General features: G+C 43.4%; 1 protein-coding gene across 1 annotated transcript in view; it reads left to right on the top strand.

Annotated features, from left to right (window-relative positions):
- DGKQ (diacylglycerol kinase theta) overlaps positions 1-14,182 on the top strand; it is a 133,831-nt gene that overhangs the window by 99,738 nt on the left and 19,911 nt on the right. Inside the window, exons 16-19 of the mRNA XM_074994552.1 lie at positions 4,079-4,230; positions 5,924-6,072; positions 12,242-12,423; positions 13,987-14,087. Of these exons, the coding sequence (XP_074850653.1) occupies positions 4,079-4,230; positions 5,924-6,072; positions 12,242-12,423; positions 13,987-14,087 (584 nt within the window). The remainder of the gene's footprint in view (positions 1-4,078; positions 4,231-5,923; positions 6,073-12,241; positions 12,424-13,986; positions 14,088-14,182) is intronic.

Below are 14,182 nucleotides of genomic sequence, written 5' to 3'. Positions count from 1 at the left end.
CAAATTAAATACTATGTCCACTGTGAAGATGTTAGTTTCAAGCTTCTCTAGAATTTCAGTATTTTCCAAATTATGCAGGTTAGTAAGAATTTTTTTTCTCTTAAGGTAATACAAACAATGGCTTAAGAGAATTCTTTTTGTAACATATCAGAGGGGTAGCTTAGTTAGTCTGTATCTTCAAAAACAAGAAGTGCTGTGGCACCTTATAGACTAACAGATATTTTGGAGCATCCGCTTTCATGGGCAAAGACCCAATTCATCAGATGGCTCTGACGAAGAGGGTCTTTGCCCTTGAAAGCTTATGCTCCAAAATATCTGGCAGTCTGTAAGGTGCCACAGCACTTCTTGTTCCTTTTTTTAAAGTTGCTTTTGAAATACAGTACAAATCATTAATGTCTTTGGGTAAGTCTATAAAGAGTATTGTGTAATCATTGAAAAAGGAACAGGGCTTTAACCAGCCGCAAATCTGGAGTCCTCTGCATCTGTAGAAGAGAAGTAATTAGAATAAGTTGTCTTAGATAATTTTTTCCTCAAAAATGCATGCCTTCAGAGAGCTCTGTGAGGAGGAACTTGGTGTAGGCATGGACCCACGGACAGTCTGCAGAGGCATTGGTTTGAAACTTCCCACTTCCAAAAAAAACCAAAAACATCTTTTCAAGCCCCATCCTTTGTGCCTTACCTGAGCAATATCCCCTGGAAAATTTCTCCAGAGAAAAAGCTATGGAAGCACAAAGTTGGTCATTTCTGATTGTTGCCTTTCAGAGGTGAAATAGGTTCAGTGCTGAGCAGTTTATAGGACTGAAATGTTTACCTGGCTAGGATAGCTGTGTCTCAGGGTTCCTATGAACACTAGAGCGGTGCCCTCTGTAGCTCAAGTTATATAGATGCTCATACCCACAAGTTACATCTCAAAACCCTTTAGTAGTTAATATTGAGGTACTCAGGCCAGCTAACACAGCAAGTGGCTTACATTGCTCATTGCATACCTAAAATAAACCATCACGAACTACAAGTAAGATTTTTCTTTGCAATTCTGTGTGATCTTTTAGTCCTGCATGCACAGGTGTGGGAATTGCTTGTATAAAACTTTAGTACTGTACCAAAATATATCATATTTGTTTTTCCTCTGTCATTGCTGGAGGAGGGGAAGGAACTGGCTGAATTGAGAATGGAGTAAAATTTGGTCCCAAACAAGGAAGAAACTGGCAATTTTTCAATTTTGGCCTAAAAGCAGCGTTCTGTTTTTGTAAAGTTGTAACAATAAATAATAGTGATAAAAATAATTAGGAAAGCTGCAGCATCTCCAAACATGAAGGCTAGTTACCAGTTGGCTCAAAAGTAAACAGTAAAAATTGGTCCCCTCTTTCAGATTTATTGTTTCCTTGCTATAAAAACAAAATGATTCATTTACTGCATTTGAGATGCCTTTTGAAAGAAAAATTCACATCACTTGCGGCTATTGTGAGCTCTTTGTGGAAATTTGGCTGAGATAGATTTTACCCTGGTGTGTCTTGATTAAAGTTTAAATATAAAATTAATTATAGCGGTTCTCATTGCTTCTATAAGAGACAGATACACAAGGTAGACCAGTCCTATTGTTTCTTTGCCATGTACCTATAGCTGATTTTGTGGTTTTTTAAAAAATTTATTTCATAATATTTAAGTGAAAAAATGTTGGTTTTTAATTAATGTGTAAACAATCATATAGCATGTTGGAGAACAAAGTTTGTTGTACTGCATCTGATGATCTATTCAAAATATTAGAATATTGGGACATGACTGGACAATGACAATTCTAAACTGAAATCACCTTTACATGGTAACCTTTGCACATTTCTTCCTATAAGTAAAAACCTCCAGAGAGTACAAGAGCCCAATTCAACTGCAAAAACCACAGGCTTCTGGATAATTACCTTTAGAGCTGCAGAGCATCACAGAGTTAAAAGAAACCGTCAGGGTTATCCAGTCCAACCCCTGTCACAGTGAAGGTTTCTTATGTCTGAACCATCCAAGACAGATGGCTATCCAGTTCCCTGTTGAAAACTTTCAGGGAAGGAGCTTCCATGACTTTCCCAGATATTTTGCACCACTTGCCTACTGGTCTTACAGTTAGGGAGTTTTTTCTCAGATTTAATCTCAGTCTTCTATATTGTAGTTTGAACCCACTGCCTCTTGTCCTGCTGTCTGTGGTAAGAGAGAACTGCTTTTCTCTATCTTTTTTTATGGCAGCCTTTCAGCTATTTAGCCATGGAATACTTGTGTTCCATTACATCTAGGGTTCCTTTTTCTTAGGTAAAAGTAGTGAGGGCAGATGGAAGAGACAGATCTCAGAGGAGTAGCCGTGTTCGTCTGTTTCAGTCAAATCAACGAGGAGTCCTCTGGCACCTTAAAGACTAACAGATTTATTTGGGCATAAGCTTTCATGGTCTGGAGCCTCCTTCTACTCCTTGTTTCGGGGGCTGTTTTTGTTTTTTAGATAGAGGACAGAATCTCTGCTCAGCAACTGGTCAACAGATGGTTGGTTCAGTCTATTTTTTTCTTTGTACTGGGAAAGTTGATCAGTTTCTGTGTGAATACTCAATGCTTATTGTTTTCTCAAGTAAACACTGAGCAGCTGAGAAGTCCTCCAAAGTGCATCCCAACACAGGTTTTTACAGGGTATCCTTGGTCCTGTAGTGGCAATACTATCTCATGTGCTCGTTCAGTGCCCAGTACAGTGGGGCCCCATTCTTAAGTGGGCTCTGTAAGGTTGTTAATAATAGGGATATCAGCAAACACCCAATTTAGTTGTAGCTTTAAATGGAATTACTGTTCCTTGTGCCATGGACTCCTGACCCTTGAATTGCCAGACCTGCGTGCAAACTAAAATCTTGAACTAAGTTTTTTAATGTAATTTTGTTGTATTGAAAAAACAGTATATTACAAACAAATTTAGAGAACAGGCAAGGAATTGTATGTGGGAGTGTGATCCTGAGCAAGGAAATAAGTTGCATAGCAGCCGGTTTGGCGTGAAGATATTGTGCTATGTCAATAAATGTCAGTAAATATTTATACAGATGTGTTCACCATTAAAATTGGATCATCCTGGAGATAAGAGGCACTGATAATGTCCCTCGTAGCCGAATAATTGCAGATGGCCCCATTCTTGCTTCAGTCCCATTGCAACATTGCATAAATATATACGCATCTCTCCACAGCCTCTTGCCAGGCCTTGGTGGTGTTGACCTGTAAGTAGAAAGAAAAACGTGCAAGTTACACTATGCTAAGACTACGCCTCTTATCTGGACCCAGAGACCAGGTAAGAGGTGTCCAAACCCTGGGACACCCAATGCCTTTCCTACAGAGCTGCTGCGGAGAATACGTGTGTAAATTCCCACTTTGATTGCAGATATGATTTTTCTGGTCTGCTTCTCCAGGAGAAAAACTGCTCCCACCAGAACAAATGGAAATGTTTGCAGCACAGAACACTTGGTGTTCTTTTACTGTAAGGCGTTCCACTCTGCCACCAGCAGACACAGCTATGCCCAATATGCAGCAGAAATGGGATTAGCATGAATAACAAATGTCTGTCACAGCACGAAACCACAGCCCGCTAACCCTAAGAAATAAAACAACTTGTGGTGACTGCCACCGCATGTAAATCACACTCCTCCAGCTGTCTTGATGTGTGTGGGGGGAGCAATACGTTTCTGACTAAACACCAGCCAACACAAAATCCCTCTGCAAATTTCACTTTTCAAACATCATGCCTAAGTCAGGATAAAGGGGAGAAAATCCCACACAAGACTGTGAGAGTCACATTTTCTGTGCTTTTAGCTGGGGGTTGCACTCGATGAGGTCTCTTCCAACCTTACGATTCCATGTTGTCTCGGGTAATGTCTTCACATTTACCACATGGCCAAGCTAACTCTACTTCATCCCTTTTTAAAAAAGCAAAATCAAAGATGCGTCCAAGCTACAGGATTACACGTGGATTGTGGGTATTTATTTTACTAAAGGGTTGAGAGTGGGTATTCTTGGAATACTGTAATAATCCACCATGTACGCATTTCTTCCAACACCTCTTTGCATCTTCTAGCATTCCAAGCTGCCACAGACCTGCTGTCCACTACTCGTGTTTGTGAATCCCAAAAGCGGAGGTCTGAAAGGCCGAGATCTACTGTACAGCTTTAGAAAACTACTAAATCCTCATCAGGTCTTTGAACTCACTAATGGAGGACCAGTGCCTGGGTAAATCTTTATTGTAATTGCTGTTTAGTTAAAGGAACAGTATTGCCAAGAAGAGTAGTTTACTGTTGCTTGCTGGATCTCTGTCTGTCTGTGTCTCTGTCTCTAACACACACACACACACACACACACACACACACACACACACACACACACACACACACACACACACACACACACACACACACACACACACACAAGCTCACTTTTCCTCCAACATGTTGTATTTACTCCTCTGTTGCTTGTATGAGAGGGACGCTCAGGGACGCTCTTAGAAATTTTGGTCCGTGTTTTAAAAAGCAGATTTAACACAGTTCAAGTTTCACAAAGAGTAGAGGACAGAATTGTTTCTGATGGGTTTGTCAGGGTCTTAGCACTGTAAAGTCCAAGCCCTGATGGGAGCTTATTTTCAGCATCATAATACAAATACCTACTGATGGTTAACGCTGTTGGTAGGGAAGGAAAGGAGGCAAGAGAGGGGTTTGAGCAGCACTGCTGTGAGGTGGTAATTTTTACCGCTATCTCCAGCCATTCTTCATGTCTGGTAATAGGAGAGTGGAATACATGTCTCTTGTTTTTACTCTTGGAATTTGTCTACAGCTGCAGAAATTTAATAGGAGCTGCTTATTCACGAGTGGAAACTCTATTTCTAAGAGCTAAGAAACAATGGGATGGGAAAAACAAAAGCAATGTGTTAGTGGTTAAAAAAACCCCACAGTTTAGTTACCAATGAGTATGACCTGTTTATTGTAATGAAAATATCCAGCTTTTGTATCCTCCTGCATTATTCTTTATTTCTGTACTACCTAAATTGACCCAGTGCCGTGAAATAAAACTCTGAAAAGGTTTAAGTTTATTATTTTACCTTCACTGAGTGCAAAGGGATTCAACAGTCCAGTGAAGAGTCAAGAAATATAAGCAGTACTTGCTTCGAACTTTCCCAGGACTGTGAAATTCTGTGGTTCATTTAGGCTTGTTCCTGCGTCACAACTGCTAGTGTTATGACCAGAGTACCTATTGCTGGCTGCAGTATTTCTGTTACGTTCATGTCTTTGAGCCTCAGTTTTCCACCTGTAAAATGGGAACAACAATAAACTCCTTTGTAAAGTTCCTTGATTGGTCAGGCTGAGTTGTATGAATGATATGCCTCTTTAGAATATAATTTTTTACAAATCCATAGATGTCCAGAAATAGTCCCTTCTGGTTTTCACAGCCCTGGTAGTATATACCAGGGGTTGTAGAAATGTACACTAACAAAATACTGCGTGAAACATGAATAGCACGATGGTGGTGTAAACTTACATTTAAAAATAAATCGAAATCCCAAACAATGAGCAGAATTCCAGAGGTGTAAATACAAACACAAATAGACCTTACTGAGAAATTAGACGTGTCTGTGCCTGTGTCTTGTTAGTTGCTGGGCGGTGGGGACTCAACTACCAGCTTTGGATATAGAGAAACAGAATGAGAAATGTAACTTCAAGTTTGTCAGGCAGAAAACTCTTCTGATAGTTCCAAGTTTTATTGTATCAGCTTTGCTGAATTGAAATTAGAAGGTGATGGAAGGAAAAAGCAATAATTTCCAAGGACTCCACTGTGTTATATTAAAGAGAACGTTGCAGGGAGGGGGGTTTCCTAATTAATTGTCTGCCTCCCATTGTAGTAATCTTTCTTATGCTTCTGTTTTCAAATAAAGATTTCATACATTCTCTCAAGTTCCCTGTTTCCGAGTGCTGGTGTGTGGTGGTGACGGCACAGTTGGCTGGGTTCTTGGAGCGCTGGAGGAGATCAGACACAAACTCGTCTGTTCAGAGCCCTCTGTAGCCATCTTACCTTTAGGAACAGGTGAGAAGTAACAGAATGGAAGTGGGGGTGTGAGGAATGGGGATGGGAAGTTATTAAGCATGCTCCAAAGTTGGTAGTTTTTTGTTTCGTGTGATGTTTTTCCAGTGACGTGGCACCTGCTACCAGTGTTCCCTTTGATTTTTTCCATCCGTGTGTGGAATAAATTTTATGTGCGCCAAGGCATGTGCGGATGTGCATTGTCAGTGGAAACACACTTTGCTGGCCGTGGGCACTCTGCTAATCAGCTGCCTGGCACCTGAATCTCTCCTGCGGCTGCTCAAGTGCTCAGCTTGCAGGGACCCCTGTCCAGATACATCTGCTCATCTTGCTGTTTGTATGCGGGTTTCCCGAGACGCATGAGCTGCTTCAGAGCTTTACCAGAGCAGCAGCCCGTCTGTTGCTTTGCCCAGTGCAGTAGGGCAGCACACTTCAGTGAGGAAAACAGTTCCACAGCACACCTGCTTTTTTCAGCTGAATCGATTGCTCGTAAATGTCACATTTGCTTACATTTACTGTGGTCACAGTCTTACTAGCGAGGTTGGCAACATAGTAGCGCAGACAACCAGCGATGCAACGATCAAATGCATTAATGTTTCGAATCCGCCACAGAAAATGCTGTCTTAGACAGCGAGCACAGACACGTTTCAGAGCCTGCCCAGCGCCATGCTGGGGATGTTGAGTGAATGAGTAACTACTGAAAATTTCAGCAGCTACTCAATTACTCGCAGGTGGGGGAGTGGCTCCAGAAAGCTGGCTCCTCTTCCCACCAGCCCTTTGGAGCCAGGATATGGCATTTAAACCATGGCCCAGCTACAACAGTCTTTGGCCCTGCCTCCCGCCCCTTGCCACAGCCAGGAGTGGGGACAGGCTTCCAACCCGCTCTTCTGTGCCAGGAAGCAGCATTCCTCCTGTGGCGTTGGCATTTCCCCTCACATTGGCTCTGCAAACAGCCACCCCGTGGGGAAATTGACCAACCCTGCTCCAACTAGGACTCGGGAAGCCTTGCGGCTTGAGCCCCCGCTGGTGTGGAGTCATCAATTTCCCCACCCTGACCCTCGAGCCGCAGCGAGGGGAAACTGACCAACTTTCACGGCACAGTGGGTCATTTCTCACGGCACACCAGTGTGTCACGGCACGCCGGTCGAAAACCGCTGGAATAGAGGGATCTGTTTTCTCTCTGACCGGCTCCTCTTTACCTTGTCTAGCCACTAGTGGTGAGTGTCAGCCAGTCTCTCCTTCTCTTGCTGCTACTGTCCTCTTGCTTCCTGACCTAGGTTAGGGCCCAGTTCTGCTCTCTATGCAGCCCTCCCTCCAATGAGTGACTCGTCCTACTCCTGCTGCCCTTTGCCTGCTTTACCCCGGTGACTGCCTGGTTCTCTTCCTGCTGTTAGGATTGTTGTAGAATTACATCTGAGAAAAGGACAGAGCATTTCTCTCCACCAGTAAATATATCTCCAGGAGTTACTCCCCATCAGGTCCACCAGCAGGGGAGAGACCCAGAGGAGGCAGTGTGCCCTGGGATTCTCCTGGCAGTTTAAAAGGAAGCTGCCATCTGTTTAAATCACTATCAGAGCCTGGGGCAGCACACTCTGGCTGCTCTGAAGGGCTGGCTGCAGGAGGGTAGCCCGGCCCTGCCACTTCTGCATGAGGCTTCCAGGGGCATGCAGCTGGCCCCAGTCTTGCCCAAGGACCCAGCAAGTCTGTGGACCTCCTTGCTCCCCCTTGATTTAGGGGCTGCCTCTCTGCCTGAATACTGGTATAGGCAGGATGCTGCTGTAGTAAAATTTAGACATGAAAACCATTGTGCATCCTTAACACATGGAAATGTCAAAACAAAAAGCACTTTAAAGACTAGCAAAATAGTTTATTAGGTGAGCTTTCGTGGGACAGATCCACTTCTTCAGACCATAGCCAGACCAGAACAGACTCAGTATTTAAGGCACAGAGAACCAAAGACAGTAAGCAAGGAGGACAAATCAGAAAAAGATAATCAAGGTGAGCAAATCAGAGAGTGGAGGGGTGTGGGGGGGAGGTCAAGAATTAGATTAAGCCAGGTATGCAGACGAGCCCCAATAGTGACTCAGAAAGTTCCCATCCCAGTTTAAACCATGTGTTAATGTGCCAAATTTGAATATAAAAGCCAGCTCGGCCGTTTCTCTTTGAAGAACGGTGCGAAAGATGGAAATGTGATTAATTTGATATTGAGCCTGTGATGCTGAAAATGCATTGAGACTAGTTAGCTTGTAATGAAGTCTCTTGATCCCTGGCAGAAGCATTGGTTGAGGGGGGTAATTCATTAGCATCAATGTAAACTTAAAGTGAGAAATTGGAAATAGGAAATTGAGAGTGTAGAATTAGCTAATCCTCCCGGAGCATTCAGACAGTGTATCAGACGGAGGCGATGAGCTCTTATTTTTTCCATGCTTGTTCTTTGGCTTATCAGCTTGGCATGAGTTGACAGGATCCTTAAGAAAACTACTGCTCTTCAGCCTGTTGCACGATGAAGGTAATTAAGAACTGAAATATGGAGTAACGAACAACCTGAGGAAGTAAAAGATAGATCTAAGCTTTTTTCACCCATCTGGGAGGTATGGGAAAGGGATACTTTCGCAGCTCAGGTGACGTGTCATCTCCAGGACATAACCTGTGTTTTGTCCTCTGAGTCCTTTATGAATTCGCTTCATTTTGTTGAGTTGTTTTAGATCAGTGCCTTGCAACATGGTCATTCATTCCTGTTTGTATCCACGTGCAAGGACACGTGGTTTCATAAGAACATAGAACATAAGAATGGCCATACTGGGTCAGACCAAAGGTCCATCCAGCCCAGCATCCCATCTGCCGACGGTGGCCAATGCCAGGTGCCCCAGAGAAGGAGAACAGAAGACAATGATCAAGTGATTTATCTCCTGCCATCCATCTCCTGCCCTTGTTCTGAAGGCTAGGGGCACCATACTTTATCCCTGGCTAATAGCCATTTATGGACCTAACCTGCAAAAATTTATCAAGCTCTTTTTTAAACCCTAATAGAGTCCTGGCCTTCACAGCCTCCTCGGGCAAGGAGTTCCACAGGTTGACTGTGCGCTGTGTGAAGAAAAATTTCCTTTTATTAGTTTTGAACCTACTACCCATCAATTTCATTTGGTGTCCCCTAGTTCTTGTATTATGGGAAAAGGTAAATAATTTTTCTATATTTACTTTCTCCACACCATTCATGATTTTATATACCTCTATCATATCGCCCCTCAATTGCCTCTTTTCCAAACTGAAAAGTCCCAGTCTCTCTAGCCTCTCCCCATATGGGACCCTTTCCAAGCCCCTAATCATCTTAGTCGCCCTTTTCTGAACCTTTTCTAATGCCAATATATCTTTTTTGAGGTGAGGAGACCACATCTGCACGCAGTACTCGAGATGTGGGCGTACCATAGTTTTATATAGGGGAAGTATGATATCTTTTGTCTTATTATCGATCCCTTTTTTAATAATTCCTAACATCCTATTTGCCTTACTAACTGCCGCTGCACACTGCGTGGATGTCTTCAGAGAACTATCCACTATAACTCCAAGATCCCTTTCCTGATCTGTCGTAGCTAAATTTGACCCCATCATGTAGTACGTGTAATTTGGGTTATTTTTTCCAACATGCATTACCTTACACTTACCCACATTAAATTTCATTTGCCATTTTGCTGCCCAATCACTCAGTTTGCTGAGATCTTTTTGTAGTTCTTCACAATCCCTTTTGGTTTTGACTGTCCTGAACAACTTGGTGTCATCTGCAAACTTTGCCACCTCACTGCTTACCTCATTTTCTAGATCATTGATGAACAAGTTGAACAGGATCGGTCCTAGGACTGACCCCTGGGGAACACCACTAGTTACCCTCATGTCATATATTCACAGTGAGAAGGCTATATCGCATGACGATGTATTTATCTGGCTGTGGAAGATTTTTCCTGGAATGCCTGTTCATAGCTGTGTTAACAAAAGCACAGCTGGGAACTGAATTCATGAATGCGTGAAAATCATGTAGCCAGCACTTTCTCCCATGTGCTACAGTCCACAGAGTTGGTACATCAGCCTGCCTGCAGCATGGGGATGGAAACAGACCTGACAATTGCTGGCAGCTGGGGAGTTCCCCATCTTCTGAGGTTCGCCTTCCCAGTGCCAGGTGCAAGGCTCAACCCACCCTTCCTGCTCCAGCAGGTTTCTTAGAATGCTCCCATCCCTTAAACTCAAAAGGGATGGGGTGCGTAAAGAAGTGGTTGGACAGATGACTAAGGAGGAGTATAAATATAGAGCTGGAGAATGCCGGGGGGTGCGTAATCAGGGAAGTGAAAGTACAATTAGAACTTCAGATAGCAAGGAATATGAAGGACAGCAAGAAGTGTTTCTACAGGCATGTTAACAATAAGAGGGTTTTAAGGTGGGCTGGTGCCATTACTGGATGAGGGAGGTAACCTGGTGGCAGCTGATGTAGGAAAGGCCGAATTACTCAATGCTTTTTTTGCCTCAGTGTTCACAGACAGGGTCAGCTCCCAGACTATGGCACTAGGCAGTGCAGTCTGGGAAGGGGGTGGGCAGCCCTCGGTGGGGAAAGAACAGGTTAAGAGCTACTCAGAAAATCTAGACGCGCACAAATCCATTTGTCCAGAATTAATGCATCCAAGGGTACTGAGGGAATTGGCAGATGTCATTGCCAATCCTTTGGCTGTTGTCTTCAAAGACTCTTGGAGATCGGGAGAGATCCCGGATGACTGGAGAAAGGCAAATGTAGTGCCCATCTTTAAGAAAGGAAAGGACGACAATCCAGGGAACTGTAGACCAGTCAGCCTTACCTCAGTCCCTGGAAAAATCATGTAGGAGATCCTCAAGGAATCCATTTGGGAGCACTTGGAAGAGGGAAAATTGATCAGGAATAGTCAACATGAATTTACCAAAGGCAAGTCACGCCTGGCCAATCTGATTAGCTTCCACGGTGAGGTAACAGGCTCTGTGGATGTGGGGAAGTCAGTGGATGTGATATACCTTGACTTCAGCAAAACTCTTGATACAGTCTCCCACAATGTTCTTGCCCATAAGCTGAGAAATTATGGAGTGGATACATGGACTGTAAGATGGGTAGAAAGCTGGCTTGAAGGATGGGTCCAACAGGCAGTGATCAATGGCTCTATGTCCAGTTGGCGGTAAGTTTCAAGTGGAGTGCGCCAAAGATCAGTTCTAGGGCTGGTATTGTTCAACATTTTTATTAATGACCTGGATGAGGGGATAGATTGCACCCTCAGCAAATTTGCAAATGACACTGAGCTAGCAGGAGAGGTAGCTATATTGGAAGGTAGGGATAGGGTCCAGAGTGATCTAGACAAATTGGAGGATTGGGCCAAAAGAAATCTGATGAGGTTCAACAAGGACAAGTGCAGAGTCCTGCACCTGGGATGGAAGGATCCCAAACATTGTTACAGGCTGGCTAAGTAGCAGTGCAGCAGAAAAGCACCTGGGGATTACAGTGGATGAGAGGCTGGATATGAGTCAACAGTGTGCTCTTGTAGCCAAGAAGGCTAATGGCATATTGGGGTGCATTAGGAGAAGCATTTCCAGCAGATCTAGAGAAGTTATTATTTCCCTCTACTTGGCACTGGTCTAGAAAGTAGGTGGATGCATTGGAGTGAGTTCAGTGGAGGGCAACAAAAATGATTAAGGGTCTGGAGCATGTGACCTATGAGGAGAGGCTGAGGGACTTGGGCTTATATAGTTTGCAGAAGAGAGAGGTGAGATTTGATAGCAGCCTTCAGCTTCCTGAAGGGCGGCTCTAAAGAGGATGGAGAGAAGCTGTTCTCAGTAGTGACGGATGGCAGAACAAGGAAGAGGTATAGGTTGGCTATTAGGGAAAAAAACAATCTCTTCAGGAGTGTGGTGAAGCACTGGAATGCGTTATCTAGAGAGGTGGTGGAACTTCCATACCTAAAGGTTTTTAAGTCCTGGCTTGGCAAACTCCTGGCTGGGATGAGTTAGTTGGGGTGGATCCTGCTTTGGGCAGAGGGCTGGAGTAGGTGACCTCCTAAAGTCTCTTCCAGCCTTAGGAGTCTATGATTCTATGAATTACAAGGAATTTATCTTTCACACTGTCAATGGGTGATTAACCAAGTTAACAGTTTGCTGTTTCCTTGTCCAGGAAATGATTTAGGGAGGGTGCTTCGCTGGGGAGCTGGTTATAGCGGGGAAGATCCCTACTCCATTCTGGTATCTGTAGATGAAGCTGATGACGTACTTATGGACCGTTGGACCATCCTTCTAGATGCTCAGGAGACTGTTGAAAGCGCAGAGAATGGTATTGTGGAACCTGAACCTCCAAAGGTATTTCACCATTTTGTTTTCGAAAAGTCATGGTTTTACTAAAAGATGAATGAACTTCTAGGACACCACAGCTGCTTGTGATTGGTCTTTTTTTCAGCACTCCTTTGTGTTCTTCTTCCTGCAATAATTCTCTGTGGCTCAGCCCGTTCACTAAACCTGAGTGTGATAAAGGTAAACCTGACATTGTTCCTTGAGTACAGTTCTAAAACGTTTGAAGTAAGCGATTAGTTACACAATAGATTTTATGAACACTTCATATATTAATTATTTCTCTGGCACAACGCATGTCTGACTAGGACAGTAACTCATTGCAAGTGTTCAGTTAACGGTAGTCATATCTGCTTTCTGAAATTGGTAAGGAATGTGTTCCCACATCAGGTGACAATAGGTTCAGCTGAGAAAAGCTCTTTGGAGGAAGATCAAAGCTTCATTTCTGACCACTAGATTGGAATTGGAATCCTTCTACTTACTTAAATAATCCAGAAAGTTGGTTGTTGAATTTCTGCTAGACATCACTACGGTGAGGTTTGGCAAAATTTTAAGTTTTCCTTATTTCTTTCCCTGTTTGCATAGGGTATCTTTTAAGTGCAAACCTGGCTTGACAGGCTCACGTGACATCAGATCTCCTTGTGTGGGAGAGGAGGAGCATCATTTGCAGATGTAACCCTGGGATTTGTTGTTTACAGTCTGGTTCTGCTTTAAGACAAAACAAGACACAGATAATATAAAGGAGAAAACTTGCAGATATATTCAAAAAAACAGAGGTTCTGTCCCTGTAGTTCAGTTGCGGGAAACCCCAGGTTCAATACAAGACTTGTGACGTTAAGCAGAATCAGGCTAAGTCATGACATTTACTGCTCTGGCCACAGAAGTGCATTGCCAGGGTAGATTTTGTCCTGTCTGTGTTGGAAGGCAAAGAGCTAAAGCTAAATTTGTCCTGGCCGAAACTGGAAAGCAAAGAGCAACCGAGAAAGAGAGATTCATTCTCTCTCTCTCTCTGTGTGTGTGTGTGTGTGTTTGTGTGTGTGTGTGTGTGTGTGTGTGTGTGTGTGTGAGAGAGAGAGAGAGAGAGAATTACACATCAGGAGAAAAAATGCTGCAGGTGACACTTACACCCTGGGGAGGATTTAACAATAGAAGCATCAGGTTCACACCACAGGAATTGCTCTGGACCCAGACATCAAAACGATGGCATTCCCTTATTCTGTCTTCAGGTCTGGTGTGGTTAGAACATCTTTCAGGATGAATGAAAGCAGCCCTCTTAGCATGGTGGTAAAACCTATGGGTAACAGCCATGATGGTGATACTGTTTAATACTTCCTTCCACGCACAAACAGGATGCCAAGTTCTCCCCTAGAATGATACCGAGAAGGGAAATCTGGAAAAAAAAATCTTTAAAGATTGATTTGATCTGGGACTACAAACACAATTTCTCAGTCATAGTCACATGGTTTTCAGATGGTATTGCTAGTTGGAGCTAAGATTGTTTATGTACTGTAACTCGGTACGTTCCAGTCTCATGGGGGTACCACCACAGGATGCCATTTTTGTTTTGTTTTTCAGATTGTACAAATGAACAATTATTGTGGCCTTGGGATAGATGCAGAATTGAGCCTGGGTTTTCACCATGCGAGAGAAGAAGAACCAGGGAAATTTAATAGCAGGTAACATCAGGACAAATCTTTGCAGACAAAACGTACATCATACCACATATGTGGATATGGTAGAATATCTCTACAGGTGTTCACCTAGAGCGGGG

The sequence above is a fragment of the Carettochelys insculpta genome, chromosome 5, assembly GCF_033958435.1.
Source record: "Carettochelys insculpta isolate YL-2023 chromosome 5, ASM3395843v1, whole genome shotgun sequence".
Lineage (NCBI taxonomy): Eukaryota > Metazoa > Chordata > Testudines > Carettochelyidae > Carettochelys > Carettochelys insculpta.
The sequence above is the reverse complement of the archived record's forward strand: the minus strand, read 5'-3'. Positions and strand labels throughout refer to the sequence as shown.